The sequence below is a fragment of the Parambassis ranga genome, chromosome 4, assembly GCF_900634625.1.
Source record: "Parambassis ranga chromosome 4, fParRan2.1, whole genome shotgun sequence".
In the NCBI taxonomy this organism is placed as follows: domain Eukaryota; kingdom Metazoa; phylum Chordata; class Actinopteri; family Ambassidae; genus Parambassis; species Parambassis ranga.
Genome location: NC_041025.1, coordinates 1,154,108 through 1,175,501, shown reverse-complemented (window position 1 = coordinate 1,175,501; position 21,394 = coordinate 1,154,108). Strand labels below are relative to the sequence as shown.

Sequence of the window (21,394 nt, the reverse complement as noted above, 5' to 3'; positions counted from 1 at the left end):
GTTGGACCTATTTACCCACTAGCTCACATTTTGTCACAGTATGTGAAAGCAGATATATTACTGATGTCTATGTTCCACAAAGTTTCGTACCAAGCAATGACACTGAAAGACTATCCACAGAAATGTAAAATGCAGCCTTCATTAAAACATCTGTCTGCTCTAACAAGATGGCCTCTGTGACAAAGGTCTATAAGCCTAATCAGCTGTCAAAATTCACTTCTGTTTTTGTTGCCGCCTGTGGACATTGAACGTGCCTCTGGCTCCCCCGCGTGGAGATGGTAAGTAATTTCACCCACGTTGCAGCGTTATTAGGCGGCGTGATACGTCATCAACAGTGGACACGCTACCATAAGATAGCAACAGCAATAATGGTGAGGAATCATTTTGAATGAATTAATATGTGTTTTAATTTATTTTCCGTGAAAAACCTTCCGACTGTGTGACTTGTTGACTTTGTCAGCGCTCTCTGCATCGTTTTGTGTGTTATCGCTTGCTAGCTATCTGTAAACCCTCTCTCGGCTCTCGTGTAGCCGCTAACACTAACGTTTGCATGTCGTTTGGTTTTTCAGCTTTTCTACTCGTTTTTTAAGTCGCTTGTGGGGAAGGACGTGGTCGTGGAGCTTAAAAACGACCTGAGGTGAGTCTGATCCATATAACCAGTACCTGTATGACAGGATTGATGTGGTTCAATTTGTTAGCTGCGGAAATGGTGCTAGCTGTTTGGAGCGCTAGTTTTGAATGATGGTGGCTCAAAAACTTTAAACAACGGCAAGCCGATCATCTCACACACCTCGTTATCCAGGTGCAATGCATTATAATACTAAAAGTTTATTTAATTCTCTTGGCTGTTTTCCTTTGGTATATGTGATGATTTATTCAGTAGTGGATGCCTGTGGTCATTTTTCCCCCTCATGTCATTGCAGCATTTGTGGGACGCTTCATTCTGTTGATCAGGTTGGCGATGATTCTTTATTTAACGTATTTAAACCAAAGACATTAAACCCGTGTCTGTCTGACTGCCCACTCCTTTGACGTCGTTGTCCTATGCTTTTGTGTTTCAGTACCTGAATATTAAGCTCACAGACATCAGTGTCACAGATCCAGAGAAATATCCACATATGGTAAGTTTGTCTTTTGGCTTAATCTCTCATACAGGGTTTAGTTTTCAGGGTTTCCCGCAGCGCTTCATAGTTTATAGTGCATCCCAAAACGCAAATTCTCCTATCTGAAAAATGTACTGTCTTAAGGAAATGGGGAAAAATGTGTTATTTTTATACCCAGTGTATATAATACACTATCTTTTGGACTATATCACTAATATGTATAAACACACACCAACGAGGTATTGGTTTTTCAGTATCTATTCTAGGCAATGATGCCACATGCGACTGTTGGCTGGTTTTTCAAATCGTGTACTTTCACACTGTTAGTCTAAGTCTACAGTTTATTAACAACAAATTTGGCTTTGTTGGTCACTGTCCGCTTAACCATGTCTGGATTAACCTGGGCTATTTTTAATAGCAGTAGAACCTTAAAGTCGTGCTTTAAATCACTTTAAAAAATACATGATTGTTTTTAACTGGTCCTTATAATCAAGTGCATCAATCTAAATTGTTAAATGCAGGTAAAGACAACTGACTCCCCAAATAAATCCCCATAAGTATGCACAAACACTTGCATATGAGGTTGACCATGGGATCTGCCTGACTATATATATACTATATATATTACTATATTTTATTAACAAAGTTACATTTGACATTCATTAGGAATTTTAAAGCTGATTTAATCATGTCCAGCACTTTTGAATTGCAGTTATCTCCATTCTCTGTTGAAATTTTTTTTTTTAGCTGTCTGTGAAAAACTGTTTCATCCGTGGATCTGTGGTCCGTTATGTTCAGCTGCCAGCAGATGAAGTGGACACTCAGCTGCTGCAGGATGCTGCGCGAAAAGAAGCCATTCAGCAGAAGCAGTGATCGATTAGCAGGATGGGGTTTAGTCTGGGGTGGGGGGTTTTGGTAATGATAATTAATGAGCAGTTTAAGTTTTGAATTTAGTCCATTTAAAGATGGCTGTCTGTGGTGCTCCTGTGATTGAGCAGTGTCGGTCATTAGGCTCCATCACAGAGAGTTTAACTGCATTCCTGGTGAACAGTTTCAATATTTTGTAAAAGACGTTTCCTTTCTGTCACAGGCTGTATAAAGTCTTCATTTGACCCTGTTTTTTTGTGTGTTTTCTCAAAAAGAAATCCAAGTCTGATTCCAAGTGTGAGTCCATAAAGTAGAGGTAAAGGTCTCCTGTGATGTTTATGTTGCATAATAGACACTGTTTGCTACACGCAAAACGATGACCTTTGGATTTTTTGTGCCACTTGGAAATAAAAGTTATTTTATTTATGTTTGGATGAGGCTTGGATGTTTTTTTAATCCTGTTTTTCTGGTACCATAATTTAAAAGTTTGATTTTGGCCTTTGGAGGAACTGACTTAAACTTGATTTCTATAATCTGTGACCACAGATAAATGGCTTTGTACAGCATTCATGGAAAACAAAGATTAGAATACCAGCAGACGGCAGCAAACACCTAAGATGTCACACACACGGTGAAGGTGTATTCTGGATGTGCAAATACAAATGGATAACTTTCATTCTTAAGCATATTCTTCCTAATTCACTCATCTGTCCACTGCTGCTCACCATGACAGAAGAAAAGGTAATGAAATGCTGCTCAGTTTAATACACTGAGCGGCTCCGCTGTGTCTGACAGCCACTCATGTAAGCCTAAGGGATCAATACTGTTAATACTGAGCACCCTGTCTGACAGTAATGACATGATGCAGTTCATACGTACTGCCCTCACAGTTCTATTACTGATACATGCCTTTACATGTTGGCGAGTAATATTAATGAGTGTCTTGGAAAGTGACCTGTTGTGGATTGTCAGAAGATATGACTAAAAGGCTGCATTTTCTAGTGTAAACAGTGACATTGACAGGTGACAGGACGGCTCATCCTATACGTATACTTTTCTGATTATTTAACAGCATAGAATTTTTACCAATAGTTGGAAGCAGTGGGCTGAAAAGCATGTGCTTTTTAATACACATTTTGTTATGCCTATTGAATGGACTTACATTAGTAAAATGTTTTTTGCATTTTATTTTAAATATCCCTCATGATGTCTAACATCCATTCGTGGACTGAGACTAATTATAATTAGAACTGGATAATTTGTCCATACATTCATCCACTCATTGCTGCTGCCTTTTGAGGTTATGGTTGATGAATATTTTTCCAACCAAAAAAATAATCAATCTCTCTACTGTCTCTGAAACATTGGAAAACCACAAAGTAACCATGATGATGTCCGTCAGTGTTTGAGAAGGCGAACTGTGTGACTGTAAATGCATCGTTTCATCTCGCATACATACAGAAACAGCCTGGAGTTAATACATAGAAATGCAGTACCTTTATTTTACATTCATACATCTATAACATTGTACAATAATTTTAATGCAAGTTAAAAAAGCCCAATCCAAAAACAAGTCCTGAAGATTTACAATGATGACTTTGTATGTTCTACAGTTGGTGACAAGCATTTAAAAATGTATACACACACTCACATACACACACACACACGGGGATGTTGGACAAGTGTTGTCCTTGAGTTGTACCTTATATAGCTGGGCTGAACGGAGAGGAATTCAGTCACCATAGAGAAAGGCACATTGAATACACAGTGTATCTACAAACCAAAAAAAACTTGACGTTTACACAACTTTACTGTAGGAACAGGAACTAGAACAATGAGCAAAACTGTAAACCTTCACTTATGTAAAACAAAATAAAACAAAAGTCACGTCTATACAGATACATCTGAAGCAAAAATGTTTTCTTGGTCAATACAAAGCAGTACCTTGAAATGCATCTCAACACTTGGATTGGCTCTGCCAGCAGAGAGCAATCCCACAGATATAATTACACAATGTCACAATATTTATTCAGTTGCCTGCTTCATGTACGTTGGCAACAGTAAGTACCTCATGCATATCCTCAGACAGCAGCAGTCATCTGATATGTTTCAGATTATATCCAATTATTTTTTTTCCCTTTCACGTAAATATGGCAACTTGACATGGTGCAACATGTACGTACATCTACATAAAAATGTATAGACAACTATACAGCCGCAGATCCCCTTATCTTAAAATATATGTACCACTCGTCAATCAAAATGTTCAATACTTTCAGAAAAGTAAGTTCTCTGATATAAAATACTGTATTTTCAAAAAACTGATTGTTTACATTCCATCCTTCTCAACAAAATAAAGCTTTATATACGTACCTTCAAAGCTTAAAAACATCCCAACATACATATATATATATTTATGTATCTATATAGAAACAATAAAGTGACTAAGAAGCCGTATGTGGCTCTACGTTCACATGTAGTGGAAACCCGTTTAGAATGGCATATAGCCAATTTGTCTAATGAACACAGTGTGGCACTACAATTTTGGATGATTGTACACGGGGTCTATAAATGCCAAGGTCAAGATTGCCTCCAAAAATCTAGCTCAGCATGCCTTTGTCAAGTCAGTGGGCATGTCTGCCGTAGACATACGGTACTGGATCTTGGTGTTAGTGATGGCGCCATGCTTCTGTCGAAGGTGCAGCCGTAACTGGCTCTTGTGGCGGAAGTGCAAGTTGCATTTTTCACACTGAAAACCAAAGTGGAGCAACATTATTTTACTGTGGCACAGCGTCTTGGATTTGACTAAAGCTTTTGAAACATGTCAGCTTACATGGTAGGGCTTTTCTCCTGTGTGTATGCGCAGGTGGCTCTTCAGCGTCTGCAGGTGACGGAAGCGTGTTCCACAGATCTCACATGGATATGGCTTCTCACCCGTATGGATCAATACATGAGCGCGGAGATGAGCAACCTGAAAAATAACCAAAAAGACTCAATTACTTTCAGTCATAAGAGAAAAGCAAACTAACAGATGAATAAGTTGGCAAATCTGTTCCTACAGACGGATTTTGATGAAGTCTCTCAGACGACACACGCACTGTATCCACTGAATAAAAAGCCTGAAGACATTCATAAGTACCTCTGTCCAGCAAAAAATAACCATGGCTTCCCATAATTACCATTTAGCTGTTCGCGCCATCACTCAATACACAATACAAAGTAAAAATGTTCAACACAAGATTAAGATTTTTTTTATGCAAGGCTGTCATTACCTGTACAAAACGAGCTCCACACGTCTCACATTTGTATGGCTTCTCTCCTGAGTGGATGCGAGTGTGAGTCTTGAGGTTAGCTGGTCTGTTAAACTGAGCACCACAGATATTACAGCGATACGGCTTCTCTCCTGAAAATAAGACGTCACTTTAGATTCAGGAACAAGAACAGGCACACACTGGACCACTGGAGACGGATGGGATTGTTTTTACCTGTGTGGACAGTCTTGTGGCTGGCAAGGTTGCCCTTGTAGCGGAAAGCAGCCTGACAGCGGTCACACTTGTATGGCTTGTCACTGTGAACTTGAAGCATGTGTTGTTTCAGAGCTTCATCTTCAGCAAACTTAGAGTCACATTCGTTACAGAAGAATGTACCATTTTCTGTGAACAAAATCAAAGCACAAGTTAACTTGTGGTTGTGAGATGACAAAATAAATGCTGATGTGAATAGAAAAAAAAACACTTACCACAACTGGAGTCTGAGTATTCCGAGTGAAGCTCTGCCATGTCTTCTGACAGACGGGACCTGGAGGTGTTGGGGCAGACCTCTGAGTGCTGTGGGGACTGGGAGCCGCAGGACGAGCAGTTGAGGCGGTTCAGATAGCGAGGAGGGTGAACATTACTGTTCCTCTGTGACCCCTCGAGTGCACTGGAGACAACAAAGAAATTCAGTCAGGAGGAAACTATTTAAAATTCAACCTAAACAAAGATCAGAAATTTAGACAAAATATATTTTTTTAATTAGTACAATTCCAAAATGAGGGTCCTAACATTATCCAGAGTTAAACAGTAACTTAACAGGCTTATTTGAAAAAGGCACAAACATGATATAATAGTAACTGACTTGTATCTTGTTCATATCCAAATAATATGCAAATAAAACAGAAGCTCACCTGTTAATGATGTTGTTGAGACGACTAGCCTGCGGCACAGGCAGATCCTCACTGTGATCGTTGCTCTTGTTTGTTGTTTGTGGGTCGAGGTTCTCAGAGTCGCTGGGGTGGAGGTACGGTTGCAGGCCAAGGTGCTGTGGCGAGCGAAGCCCGGGATCCCTGAGCCCCACCTCGTCTTCTTTTGCGCTCTGATTCAACACAATGAACTTGTACTTCTTCCAGTTGCGAGCTTTGGGGTCCTGTGTGCCTTGCTGGGCTTGCACCCCAGCACCTTGGGAGAGGCCGGCGTTCTTGCTGCTGCTGGACTCTGTCGGGGAGTTGGGCTGGCAGTCTGATTTGAGCGGGCTCTGCGGGCTGCTCATGAGGCTCTTGCGTCCAGCGGAGGAGATTCCCAAGGGGTAGTGCTGATGGATCAGGTCTTCCTCTGCCTGAGGAGCATGTTCTTTGCTTGAATCTTTCTGGTGCTCGAGGGTCAGCACGGGAAATGTGCGCTTCCTCATGCCAAGACCGACAGAATGGCCAGCCCCGTCGTGGCTCTCTTTCCTCATGTCATCATCTCTCCCTACCTCCCTGGAAGCGTAGGTGGAGTGAATAATGCCGGAGGAGCTGGTGCCAACAGCCCTGGCGTACTCTGCCCTAATGGTGTTGGTGCTGTCATGCGGAGAACAATGCTTGTGGTGGATCCCACTCTTTGAGAGGTCAGCGAAAGCGTTTTTGGTATCAGTCAGCTTGCAGAGAGGGAAGGGGAATCCTGGCATGGGAAACTGCCCATAGAGATGGTAGTTGCTGGGGGTGCTGACCCCGCTGAACATGTTTGTGCCGTAGGGCCTCCCATCCCTAAACGGAGCTACGCGGCTGTGCAAACTGTCGACAACATCATGGGGCCGGTAAGCATGGACATCCTGAGGTAAAACCAAGGGACTGACCAAAAACTCATCTCTGGGCAGTTTGACAGATGGATCACTGTAAAGAGAGGAATTTGATTATCAACACGGCTACTAGGTTTATATTGATGTGTAATGACGAATGTACACCAACCTGGATTTGATGAATCTGTGGCAGGTGTCCACAACGTGGTCCATCTGCAAGTAGATTGCTGTGTTCATGATTGCCATGATGTGGCTTTCCTTTAGTGTGAGACGGGAGGTGTACATGAACTCCAACAGGATGGCAAAGCCTTCTGGGTCCACCTTTGGGTCCAGACTAATGGCATTAAGGTTGCACTTGTGGGAGTCAGTAAAGATAGTGTAAAACAGCCCACTGCAGCCACAAGGAAAAAACAGAAACACAAACAAGAGAGATCAGTCACTACTTCTTCAAACAGCAGCACAGAACTGGGCTTAACAATTGACTTGAATAACACACACACCTGCAAGCCATGAGAACAGTCTTGTGTGCACGGAACTGCTGTCTGTTAACCAAGATAGTGACATCTGTGAGAATATCTCTGCTGCGCAGCCGGTTCAGGTTGAGCAGAACATCACTTGCATGCCGTGTGAATTGTATGCAGCTGTCTGCTGCGCAAGCCATTTTGTCAAGTTCTGCAAACACAAGGAAGAAAGCATGAAGATTATTCAATCCAAGATTAAAAAAATCCCTGATGGCTTAATTTGCTTAGGAGCAGCTGTAGCACAAGTCATATACAAGCAACTGGACTGGAGTTATTTCTGATCCTCAAACAGAAGCAGAAAAAAAGTGTGGAAATCACCAGAAGGCGGCGCCATTTATTAAATAAACACAGTCTAGACATTTAAATTTCTACTTTGGAATCATTTCCCCCCCTCACCGTCTGTCTCTCTGAACCACTGGTTGACAGCTTAATCTAACAAATGAAGTTCGCTTTACGTGATTGTTAAAAAACTGCAAACTGCCCCGGGTTTAAACTTAAAGGACGATTCACAAAATAATTTTGCAATAACGCTTGTTTTTAAGTTTCAAAAAAGAAAAGAAAACACACACAAGATATGAGAATTAAATGCAGCTATTTAAAATGAGCACTGTGTATTTATTCAGTGTAGAGATGAAGAGTGATGAGCGCAGAAAAGTTGAGTCTGCCGTCAAATATTCTAACAAATATAACGTCTCACTTTTTACTGAAAACTTTTTTCTGGCCCACAATAACGTCGTAATGTTTTTATTTCACTCCCCTCCGTGACAGGATCCACACGCAGCCCGGTGCAGCTGGGTTTAGTTCGCTGTGTGTGTGAGCGGCGGCGGCGGCGCTGCTGCAGCGGCCACGCTGCATTCTGGGTCAATTACTTTATGGGAGCCACAACAAATATTTAATCACGTCAGTGCAGAACTGGCTTTATATCACGCAAGTCGGATTTATGACAGTATCTTTAACTCGGTGTCAAAAGTTGCGCCTGTAACTGGACACACGTCTGAAAATAGAAGCAGGACCGAACGCACCTTAACCTGCCGGCTGCTAAACAGCGAACTTCTGACGGGATAAACAACAAGTCAGCGATTAACTACGTTTTCAACATATTTTAAGACCCAGCTCCACTCCAGCGGATTGAATGCATGTGCATACAGTTCAGGGACGGCACTTTTTAAATGAATATATTCTTTTTATTGTCGTTCTAACAGCCGAAGCTGCTCCGACCACAACTCTGCGCGCATCTCCGCAAACTTGTGCGGCCAGCTCCTCATGCGGCGCACTGTCACAGTGGAAACACACACACAACTCGGTGCGACGACGTGTCTTCAACCACGGAAAAAACACGCACTCACACGCACACACGCACCCCTCCACACTTTTATATTTCCGCTCCAGTGTTACGGTAACAGAAGGGCTTGTTCGGCGTAACCTTTTTGCGCTCCATTAGAGCCAATTACCGTCGCGGGGTGCAGACGCCCTGGAGCTGCGGCTGCCATGCTGCCAGCAAAGTTGGCCGTGACAGCGCGCGAGCCGCCGCGCGCTGCGTGTTGACACTTGAAAGTAGCGCAAAATCAGAGCGCGTCCACCCGAGCGCCGCGCAGCGCAGCGCGGACTCCGGACAGCGCTCCAACAGCGCCGTGTCCCTCCGGTACAGTTATCTAACCGGAGCGCTCTTTACGGTGTAACAGCCTCAGAGCGGAGGGAGGCGGCCGTCAGCCCCGCTGCCTCACGGCGCCCAGCGCAGGCAGCGAGGCTGCGAGCTGTCAGGACAGCAGCTCCGGCTGTCACCGCAGCAGCACCTCCAGAGTTTCCACTCCACTCTGTCCACAGTGACACAGCCACACGCAGCCAGCCCCGCTTCACACACACTTCCAACAGCACACACAGACGAACAGCTATGTCTAAAACATCAGCAACACATAGTAGATAATAACTTCGCGCCAAATTAAAGGAAAAAAGGAATTTAAAAAATCACCTGGTAGCGCTTTCCTAGAAACTTCTTGCATCACCACTTCTAAGAACCCCAGTTCTAAGAATCAGACGAGCACAATTCTCGGAATTTGAGCCCGAGACCGTACCACTGTCCCGGAGCAGGGGAGAGACGCGTTCCAGACCGGCGAGGAAAACAACTCACTTCACAAGCAGATAATCTCACAAACACGACACGTAGGGACGTCTGCAGCAAAAGGACTGTAAACGCGACTTTTAAACAAGTGCGAAAATAAGTCTAAATCTCTAAAATAACACATAAAATAGTTTGTCGAGGATCCAAACACCCCTGTTTTTGGTTGGATCCAGAGTCACAGGACGTCGAGGCGGCGACGTCACCAGTTCCTTAAACCCAGCCCCCGAAATTCTCAGAACTAATTTATATTCCATGACTTAAGCAGTGCATCGTCCGGCTGCCTGTCGTCGCATTTAACACACAGCCCGTACACGTACAGCACACTGACAGACATTAGGCCCATGCGGACACTTCCATCTGACTCTTTTCTTACCCACACATGATTTTTTGTAGCCAGATTTTCCTGCAGGTTTGCTGCCTTCATAGACGGAGAACTGCTGCGATTCACCGCCGGGGGTTTGTTAAAAAGGAACAGATTTATTATTCTGTCAGTCTGGATGTGACTTTAATGTACGCGCATGGTAAAATGTTCTGTTTGGTAGGTTGACAGTTTTGTGTTGTTTCTCTGTGTGCCGGGTTTGTACTGTCTCGGCTGCTGGCTGTCTCTGGACGTGGTCGTTGTTATTTACAGTAGACAGTGATTTACAGTATTTCACTCCAGAAAAACTTGTTGCATTAAAGCGAGCGCGTCACCGGGGGTCTGCGCTGAGGGCGTGCGTGTGGACGCAGTCCTCTCCTGGAGTTGTATGTTACATGTTGTGTACACAGTTTACTGGCAGGGCCATGTCTGTATGTTTTCTGTGTGACTCTGTGTGGACGACTTATATTTTCCTAAAATTGTGATAAATATCTAAATTGGAAGATGTCTGTCTGACGTGAAGATTCCTGGAAAATGAAGTGAATGCATTGCTGTGATTTCTTTCCCTTCACCCTGCCTTTTAATTGAAGGCATGTGTACTCCCTGTTGCATCATTTCTCAATGTTGGGCAAGATTAAACTAAGTCTTTTGACTCCTCAGCCCAGTCCTATTGTGTTTGTGTTTGTGTTGGTGCTTTCCTGGTGTCATCAGTTTGGCCTCGCCATGAAATGAAAGATGTAAAAAAGAAGCTGAAAACACTGTAGTTTAGTTTCATTTGTGCATGAAGGGGACAAGTGGTGTGAATTTACATATTGCTTACCAGTTCACATGTGACGTGTGATTCTTGGTTTAGGGGATGACAGTATTTGTTAGAGGTATTCATTCCATGAGCTGAAACAGAGAATTTACCGTCAGTGACTAACCTGGGAAACTTTGCTTGTGGTGGCTCCAAACCACGGCTTCCCCGTCTTTTCTCATCCCTGGGCACAGAAGGAGCATTTGCTGGGCTGCAGGGTACAGAACAAAAAAATGAAAATACATTGTTAGACATATTAGACTCAAATAAACAGTCTGACTTAAAAAAGGATCCTTCATCTGCAGGAGCTTTGATTTGAGAAATTATTCTGTTATTCCAAAAATGTTAAACATGTTTTTTTATATTGGAGTAATGAGTTGCTGGGATCAATTTAATATTGAATCTAAATATACATTTGATTGTAAAGATCAGTAGGCAAATAAAGAATAAAGAGTTGGCTCCATTGTTATCAGTGTTAACCTGGACTTTTAACGCCTTTCTTCTTTTCTATAGAGGTGAAATATTTAATGCAAAATGAGGATGGAAACAATAGTTTTAACGAGGGCTAAATAAATATATCTGACACCACACTTGTGAGTAATTGTCTCCAGGGACTGGTCTTTTACCTTTCACCACAGAGTGAATTGCACACTGTGTTTCTTTTTATTATTATCATTTTTTTAACCCTTTGTAAGGCGACACACTGCGACAATGTATAACCCACATCTCCCCATGGATCACCCGAGCATCCGCCCATCTGGATCCGGCATCCCATAAAAAAACAAAAAAAAAAACACTCCAGGTGTTCACAAACCATTGGGGGAAAAAAAGTCTCCAAAATAATTAAGACACACGCTTTTTTACAGCAATCTCCGATTCAGCACTGCCAAATAAAGACTTTCTTGAGCTCCAAACAAAGAGCAGCGTCAACTTTATTTCAATCCACTTGGGGGATGTTTAAGGAGCTCCAGCACAGTTATGCATAATGCACGGCCATAAACCATCCAGGAGTTAGGAGAGAGATGTGTAATTTACCAAGGCCCCATGCTGTGCCCAGCTATAGAAGGATGAGATAATTACTGCAAATCCTTCGCAAACTTTTACTCAACCAATTCCTAGCAAAAAATAAATGACCCACTTAGAGAGGACGGAGGAAGAGAGCAGAGCAGCTGATCAATATGCCCCTGTCTGAACTGACAGGGGTTACATTATCACATTATAAGCAGTGTATCGGTTAATCTGTATAATTAAACAACCCCTCCTGTGATGTGAGGGTCTTTGTCTGAGTGGCACGCTGTTCAGAAACAATCACAGCTGGAGCTGGCTGTGATACTGATTCAAGTCTGCCCAGGCCAGTAACAGCTGCACATTAAAAAAAAGAAAGAGAAAAGCTCGTACACTTCTGACACAGTGTGAAACATCTCTAAGCCGTATCATTGCTTCTACTTGGTGCGTGATAGGTCATTGAATAGAAATGCCCACTGACAAAAGCCCGAGGCCCGGAGGTTGCCTCACTTTTTTTTTTATAAACTGCACACTTTTGTCTCGTTTCACAGCAAATTTCTGCCAACTTCAGTGTTCATTGTCAGCAAAGATGTGAGTGTGGAGTTTTGTTCTGAGAGGCATGATGCAACCACGCTGTAACACCAAACAGATAATGCTGTTAGCTACAGAGGTCTTTTTAGTTCCTTTCTTTAAAAGAATTTCTTTTATATTGTTAAGTTTCACTTTTTTAACTCTATGCATCCCAGAAGCATTTTTTTTTACTGCGTTTGTCCACAATTAAGTTGCTTTTTTGTCAAATGCTCCCTGAACTGCGGCACTACGGCTGCAGTGCATCAATAAAAAGGCTTCTTCTTCTTCTTCTTCTTCACATTTGATCGCATGTATTTGTACATTTTCCTTGATGGTCTATTAGAAGAAATCATTGAAAACATACAGCGTGACATGCATAATTTATAACGGCTGTTAAAGAACATGAGGTGTACTAAATAAAATCACTTCAAAAGATTCCCCTCTGCAGGTAATGATGAGCACCCTTTCCTTGGAAGCTCGCCTCCTGCTTTTTTAATTAACAGACACACAGGCTAGACGTATTCTGACATGAAACTGTTTGCAACAATGCGGCCCTGTGTGTGTGTGTGTCTGCACTCAAAGGTGGGCTTTTATCCCACTTGACAGGGTTAAAAACACACAGGAAGAATCTAAGCAGCTCTGAATAACAGGCGGAAGGAGTTTGCAGAGGTTTACCATGATCTAAATGTAGCCTGATATGTTAAAAACTGAATGATCATTTTAACAATGAGGTTTTCAGGGTCTTGTGCAGTGTTCAGCTGTGATGGTCAGTCAGGCTGTAAAACCTTAGAAATAGATTCATTTTGCTTTATCAGTCGTTTCAAAAACAAACAAACTCACAAAAAGAACTTTGGAGTAAGTTTCAGCAGCGCGCCTGTGTGCGTGTGTAACCTTGAGTTCAGCAGTTTGCCTGTGCAAGCTACATGTTAAGGTTATAGTCGGAGCAGAGGAGAGGCGTGTTAGTGGGCTAGAATTCCAATTTAGTCAAATCAAAGCATGTAGATTCAGGACTTTCTCAAGGCCAGCTGAGAGGAGCAGGAATGCTGCCTGCAGAGTCCAACTCGATGGAATTTTCCACGCATACCACAAACAGCCTCTTGCCAGTGTGCCATCTGCTGGATAATAGGTTAGTTATATATCTTTAAAACAGGGGGATAAATAGCGAGCGGTAACTGTCCTTACAAATCTCCACACTCTGTGTTCTGCTCTTTTCTTTCACATATACCCAGGGCTGCAGAATGTAGGAGTTCCAAGTGCGCACAAGGCGGACTTGATAACAACATCAGCACATATTTTCAAAGCCTTCTTGTGTGTATTGGTGCACTTTAACAGCAGTATCTGCGCTCCACTGTGCTGCTTCAGTGCAGGGATTCAAATGGTAAACAAGTGGGTCTTATTTCTTTGCACCACCCTCAATAATGATCCAATAAGAATCATCTGTCTGAATCAACCCCCTTTTTTTGCTCTTCTGTCACAACACCTTTTAGTTAGCATAAGGCTGTAGATCTGATGTGCTGGCTGTGGGTTAGAAATGTTGCAAGTTTTCTTCACAGCATTTTTGTTTTTTCTTTGACATTAGGCACAGGAGCTGTATTGTTTTTTATATATATACATATATATTCACTGCAAAGAACAGGCCGCATGTCCAAACATCTGATCAAAAAGACTTCTTTGGATTACAAGACATCAGAATAGTACCACCTGAAGTTGAAGGGGTTTTTTTAATTGTTTTTTTTTTCATCTACAGCAAGTAACCAGGAAATATATATAGAAAGAAATCTGTCAGTAGAAAAATCCCCCTAATTTTTTAGGGGCAGCAGATAAAACAGTTTTACTTTCTCTGAACGTGCACTGGTGAAATAGAAACCTTAAAGTAGCCTAATAAATAAAATGTTAATAAGAATGAGCTAAAAGTAAACAATTAGCTATAGCGATTGTATTTTAATATGTAACCTCTGGTAAAAGATTTTCCTACGGGATTAATAAATGAAGAAGTTTGATCTTATCTAAAGGTTACAAATGTATGACACATTTTGTATGTTCTAAATTAGAATTCTCTCCTTGGCTTGTTAGCTAGTTAGCTATGCTTATAATGCTAATTGGCTAATCTGCGCTCAGCTGAATGTAGCTTGCCAGGTAGCAGCAAGACTAAACTACAGCCGGGCTTAAATGTCAGCTTCCGTACGTACCAGGTTGAACCGTGTCTATGTGAAGCAGCTGCTTAGAGTTGGACACTTCACACTGTGTTTGGAGAAAATGGACACACTGTCCAGCTCTTTAGTGAGAAAGCAATTTTTTTTTAAGAAATGCATCCCTGGATGCAGATTACTGCAGATTTACTGTCAAAAATAAATAAATAGAGCTTTGTGCAAAAACAAAGAGCAGCTACTGTGAAAGATGTATTTGAAGCTCACCATTAGACAGCAGAGACACCATGTGTACTGTCCTCTACAGGACAAACCCAATATTCCACTGACAGTGATGTAAACGGTCAAGACTCAAACGTGATGGACTTGTTTGAATACTGTGTTCACTCCCACTGCACATCAGATGTGTATTAGAGCTCGGTGCTGCTGCTGCAAACATGTACCCACTCTTACAGTGTGTACAAATGCTCTCCTCTGTTTAGCTACTGTGACACTCATGTTGCCCCCCCCAACTTTACAGCTCTTTTTCTGGCTGGTTTCTCTCTATCTCCCCTCTTGCCCCATTCTGTCATGCTGTGGCCCAATTTTGATTTCAACCATATCAAATTTTGCCACGTTACACTGGTCAAAGTAGCTTGCCTGCACCCTAATGCCGACTGCTGATACAGGTCTACAGAGCTGGTTAACAGGAACCACATACACCTAGCTCCAGGTCATGCTTCAACAGGAGCCAGGCATAAAGCAGCAATACAGCGCACTTAACACATGCAGCACTTCTGCTCTCTGTCGTTGTTTCTTTCCAAAAAAAAATCCTAAAATATAAATGCAATTCTGGGTAAAGCACGTAAATGTCTTATTGAACACACATGCATGTTTAATAATCTCACACCCAGATCTGAGAGGTCAGGTCAGCTGCACTTAACATATAAAAAAAAACAGGAGCTCAACCAGAGCTTGCCATGAGAGAGATTTCTGGCTTTAGCAGTCATATTTTGGTCCTGATTCCATCAGTATCAAACCTTTCCAGCCTCCATTAGTATATAGGTGTATTTTCATGTCAGCTTTTTTGTGCTTTCCTCCAGCCCAAGCAGTAAATGGATTTAAATCCAACATGGAAACATGGGATTGGTGAGGATGAAAGCAATTCCACCAAGCCCCAGAAGAAAAAAAAAACAGAAAAAGCCTCAAACTCTGGGTGCTGACATGGATTCAAGAGGAGATAATTCAAACATTTAAAAAAAAGTATCAAGGAAACATATGTATAATGTATTAAATGCACATGCACATTTAAATTGTTAATTTGCAAACAAAGAAAATATCATGTCTTATATTCTCTTTCTCTTTTCATCCAATGTCTGAATAATAAGTCGTGCTTAAAATGCATCTAAAATGCAAATTTCATTTTCTCATGAAAGTACACTCTCATTACAGTTAATACATGAAACCACCCTTTCTTCTTTGAGATTCTAGAAAACCACCCACAGTTTATATTTGCTAGAAACAAATCCACCCATATTACCAGCAGGCCTCATTAATCTGCATCTTTGAAGGAAGATTTTTGCAGTGAGAAGTATTTTTTGATTGTAAATTAGCCCCCACTTGTACTGTTTTCATTAAAAAGCATCTCCACAGCCCAGGAAACACCAGGTGGATGTTCAGACTGTGGCTTGACGCTCACGCTGTTATCTGCTCTACGTCACACACACACACACAGTTATCTGCAGCACTCTTTGCATGCATGGAACCACAAGCCTGTCTTAGTATAAAAATGTAACAGAATTTTGACGGTACATGCTCTCTGTTTTTTGCGAGACACTTACCTTTGTTTTCGGTGCTGTTTGTACTTGCAGGTGATGATCTTGAAGCTGGTGTGAAAATCAAAAAGCTCTCCTAAATTGCCCACTTTGTATCTTGGCAATTAGTTCACATGTCCATTTGCATGTTTTTACATGCTGCAGATAAAACCTGTGAGGACATCATTTTTTGGATGTGGTACTCCCATTTGCTTATCAGATGTCAGTTGTTTTATCGCCACCCGCATGGCCCCTCTTCACGTCCTTTGGTGTTACTTTGCATGCTTTTCTAATGTAGTGCTGAGCAAGCGATACAGCGCTCTATTGATCTGATCTCACAGATAAGTTGACCAACATAAAAGCTGTATGGAAATATATCGATGCAGGTGTTTCTGGTCTTTGTAGGAAGTAGATGTGACATATGAATAACTGTAATCAAAAGGGAAGCTGATTTGTTTATGTGTCTGAATCCAGCATGTGGGTAATGGAAGACAAAGAATCTACTGATTGTAGTAACATGCAGGGTTGGATGAGCCTAAATTATGCATATAGCTTGATATGTGTGCACTGTTTTCAGTATCATTTATTGATGCGTTTTATTACCCAGGCACAGCTTTGAGTGATTATGTATGTCATGCAGCATTCATGTCAAGTTTTAAGAAACTTAAAGTACAGTCAATCTTTGCTAAGAATTCTTTCTCTTCTGCACCGTTTCATTCATTCACTCCTTTGAAGTTGTGCTGATTTGAAGAACAGAAAAGAAATGTCTCACCTTTTTTCTGCTCGAAGGACAGAGGCATGATGGGATCTGTAGTAGGAATCAGGTGGTGGCCCTGAATCTTGGATTGAAAGCCCTGTTCAGGAAGCAAAGGGGGGCCTCTTGCGCAGAAGTCTTACGGTCAAGTCAAACTACTTTCCCTGCCTGGATGCTGGTAAGATCCACAGTGGTTTTGCTGCAGGTGGGTAGATGATGTGAGGTGATGCAGAGGTTGAGTGGTGAGCCTGTCTCCTGAGTGGCAGCAAAGGCTTGCAGGAATGAAGCTGTTCTTCAGTGCAAAAGGGCACCAAATCTGTGTCTGGCGGTGGCCAAGCAGCTCTGGTGAAGCCTCGTGTCTGTCGTTGTTCAGCAGGATGGGAATGCTTCTGAAAAGGCGGGCACGGCAGCAGGGCTGAAGTGAGTCAAATCGACTGAGCACGCTTCACGTTAGTGAACCGTCCACAGGGCATCTCTCTGACTCTCTGAGCTGATAGGCCGCCTGCACTCTAGCGTTCATTGATTGTAGCACACAGTCGCTCTACTTTTCCACGAATGCTAAAACCGTGGGGCAGGCTCAGTTTTGGAAAAAAAAAGAGAGAGATTAAACAGCCTGTAAAATAATCCCAGTTTTTCTATATATAATTCATTTGAATGAAGAGTCTAAAATCCCATTAAGCCACAGGAGCACAAACCATAGACTAACAGTGCCTTTAATGTGGAGGAACTCTCAGAGCTCAGGCCATCTGCCAGATCAGAGTTTTTCATATACAGCAATGACACATTGTTTTATAAACAGAGCTTTTATACAACAAACATTTCAGTGTCCCAGAGCATTAATCTACCTAAGCTTATCTCAATCCGTGGAACTAGATATTGCTCTTTATAACTTGTCTAGTGGTGGGGGTGTTATTACATCACACCAGCTGTCACTTCAACCTGCCACAGCCAATAGGAAGGTCAGTAATGTTGCTGCTGGAGAGACAATTAGGGAGGAAAATCCTGACAACAGTCAAACAATATCTGGAAAATGCTCATATCAATGATGAATTATTATTATTATACTCATCCTTTAGCAATCAATTAGAGTGCAATATGCCACACACTACTCGGATGCAAAAAGCAGACATGCAAATCTAAAAGCATTTTGCAGCATGCATGTGCATCAGCGTGTAATTGTAGGCCTACTTGACACCTGATGCTGAAGTCAGATTAAATGGATCCACATGCTGTCTGTGCAGATAGGCTCACCTAAAGCCCTCACCACTACCAGCAATACTTGTGTCAGCACCAGGCAGCGTGCAGCACAGGAACCCTGTCATGGTGTTGGAAAGATATAAGATGAATGCATCAGAATGTGCAGTTCCACCAGAGGGAATAAATATTAGAGAAAAATGAGATGTATGTGGATGTTTGACAGAACTGTGTGTGTACAGTATGTTCGCTGCGGCCATGGGATAATCCATTGGATGAGTGGACTAATATTCGGCCAATCCTGCTAAAGCCAAATTAGTCCAACACATTTCCATCATATTTTAGAATAAAGCAGCCCTAACAATCTGAGCTCTTGGGATACTGACGGCAAATGACCGGTGAGCCCCCGCAGATCCCTGTGATCCAGGGATAAACTTCTCATGAAGAAGCTTAAACCTCTTAACCGACACTCACATATAAGCCAACAACAGGTCACACTGCCTCAGAGGAACATTTTGATTACTGCATTGTCCTCTTCCTGTCACCGGCAGCCCTGGCAGAGCAAAGGGAACCTGGGCAGCGCAAGGGGAGAAAACACAATGAGGATATCGAGAGTCCAAATGGTCAACCCAGCCCCCCCTCTTCTCCTGCTCTGTGAGGCTTATAAGGCTTCTGGAGCGCAGTGTATGAGTGACCTTAATCATCAGAGGGATATTTGGGTTTTATTTGGCAGCAATGCAACGCAGGCGGTCATCACTGCATTCGACTGGCAGGCATAAAAAAAACGAGAGGGGGGCAAGGTCGGTTTGCAAAGTGTAATCCATATCATCCCGTTACAGAGGCTGCGCCGCTGTCAGCCGTGGGCCAAGCGGCGTGGAGCACATTTTGATGTTGATAATGATGTGGGATTACGCTGTCATCTGATGTAATTTCAGCTGGCTTCAAATGAACAAAAGAGGGATCAACCAAATTCTTTAAAAGGCAACATTTTTTTGCAACCTTCGAGATGCAAACTTGATTTGATTTGATGAAGTGTTTATTTTTGAATACACTTCCAGCCCTTGGAATTTCCCTTGGAAATAAGACTCACAGCATCCCCACTGTCTACAGCATGCCTCGCAGTAATTCTTATCAACAGTGTCTGGAAATAATGTGACCCCTGCACTGTCTGCAGACACATTTAACACCTTCCTTTTCAAGACCAACATTTAATTAAAATGCAGCCCTCTGGGAAGTATTGCATTGAGTGACTTTTCAATTTATCTATCAAGTGTGTCACTGTCATACAAAGACAGACCTTCCACAAACAACCTGCTACACTGCATTTCCTGGAGCGTTTTCAGGTCGTCTGTGTGTAAGATAACCTTTCCGAGGCAGTCCACGTGGGTAATTATCACATCAGTAAAGGATAATACTTGCTTGTCATTTTCTCTTACCTGCTATCACATAGATCTGTAATGGAGCTCCACTACTAGCCTTTGTTGTGCCAACGCGGAGCTCCCTGGTATCCATGGCTGCTGCTATCAGCTCTAATAAAGGTCACAGGAGCCAAATCTGGTGCTTTACATTAGCTGGCATTTATGGAATGAAGAGATAGTATACTTTTTAAGAGAGTGAGGCAAAGGCTACATGTCAGCCATGATTCGAAGTGACTGCTTTATCATCATCATTCTAGGATTGTCTTTCTTCAGTGCGAGCACACTTGTAATCACGGCAGTAATCACAGTGAGCAGTGAGTAGCAGGAATAAAACTGCTCTGGCAGCTTTTAATGTTCCTGGATATTTTTCATATTCTATTTTATTAAGGCTGCACAAAATTATATCAACTGGATACATCTCTCGTCTCTGTGCACATAATTACTTTAAACAGATTATTTATGCTCTATGTGACTATGACAACAACACACACATGGTCAACATAGCCTGTTGTTTGTGTTGTGGCCCAAATTCTGTGGCTTCTCTTGTACTGTATTGTTTGTATTGTTAGCATTTGTAAACAATGCAAACTTTAGGGCACATGTATCAAAGATAAACTAGCATCACATTGTCCTCTGTAAAACCATGGTGTGTGTCTGTACACTGTGTATGTTATATGGCAACAACCGTAACAGGGCAGTATTGTTTTAACTATGTGGATAAACTGGCTAATCCGACTAATGCTAGCTGCCAGTAGCAAATCATTAGACACTATTAAATTAACATTACAGTGTCACCAAAAAATAAATATTTTATTGCAGAATATTGATAATACTGAATCATTTCTGACCTGACTTTGTTTCATTGATGTATCCTTTGAACTTACATACAGTACACTGATTGTATCCATTTAAACATTTACAAATTCATTATCATTGTACATGCATACGTGCATCATTTTGGTCCGAAACAATTCATGACTAAAGAAAATGTATATACAAGCATAACATGGATATGTGTTTATATGCAAAGTGTTATAATACGTATTTCAATCATCTCATATCTCTGTGGTAAGTGTAGGTTTTCTGTTAAATATATGACTGTAAGTATTTGATGTTTGCACAAGTAACAGCATTGATGTTACTTCCTTGCGTATGTAATTGTTATTGTATGTCATTTTCATTTTTTGCGCAATGATCATTTGCATTTAACATGAACTTTATACTTTAAAAGTGATTTTTACATTAACCTCCTCTAATATTTTCCAAATAGCATCATTTTATACTTTGAGCTTTGCTCTTCTTTAACTGTAGACAAACGCTGCATGAATAATGAATGATGTTTGTTGCTGGGAGGAAAGTATCAGCCTTTTGCAGGCTTTGTAACCACACATGATAAACAAACGGTGGCATCTTGTTAGAATACCTGGGTGAATTAACTTCAGGTCTGGCCGTCATCAGAGTGATGACAGTCTTTTAAATATGTCTGAACTTCCACTTAGCCTATTTTTTATTCATTGCTACATGCTGCTGGTGGAGTGTAGTCTGAAAACATGCCCTCAGACTTTTGAAGTGCCTCCATTGCAGCCGTGCGTTTGTGGAGTTTTACAGTGCGGGAACGTCGGCATGGGTTTTGGGTTGAAGATGCTGGTCCGCTCGTTGTCTTTGCCTCTGAGACAATATCTCTGTGAATCCAAGCAGCAAAACAAACCTTGAGG

At 41.9% G+C, this 21,394-nt stretch overlaps 2 protein-coding genes across 6 annotated transcripts; one reads left to right on the top strand and one right to left on the bottom strand.

The window, feature by feature from the left end:
* Positions 1-287: 287 nt before the first annotated feature.
* On the top strand, positions 288-2,396 carry smx5. Its single transcript, XM_028404128.1, has 5 exons — positions 288-371; positions 570-637; positions 924-954; positions 1,062-1,121; positions 1,851-2,396. Exons 1-5 carry the CDS (start codon positions 369-371, stop codon positions 1,974-1,976), a joined length of 288 nt encoding a protein of 95 aa, XP_028259929.1. The 5' UTR covers positions 288-368; the 3' UTR covers positions 1,977-2,396.
* A 1,993-nt stretch (positions 2,397-4,389) lies between these two features.
* Positions 4,390-10,986, bottom strand: bcl6aa (BCL6A transcription repressor a). Of its 5 annotated transcripts, none has more exons than XM_028404187.1 (9): positions 10,926-10,986; positions 7,505-7,676; positions 7,174-7,395; positions 6,136-7,098; positions 5,710-5,891; positions 5,456-5,623; positions 5,243-5,373; positions 4,804-4,941; positions 4,390-4,719 (listed from the first exon to the last, which is right to left on the bottom strand). In XM_028404187.1, exons 1-9 carry the CDS (start codon positions 10,978-10,980, stop codon positions 4,576-4,578), a joined length of 2,175 nt encoding a protein of 724 aa, XP_028259988.1. In that variant the 5' UTR covers positions 10,981-10,986; the 3' UTR covers positions 4,390-4,575. The 5 variants fall into 5 exon arrangements, with proteins under 5 accessions (XP_028259988.1, XP_028259985.1, XP_028259983.1 ...); XM_028404184.1 differs by lacking the exon at positions 10,926-10,986 and adding an exon at positions 9,495-9,547; XM_028404182.1 differs by lacking the exon at positions 10,926-10,986 and adding an exon at positions 8,949-9,387.
* Positions 10,987-21,394: the final 10,408 nt, after the last annotated feature.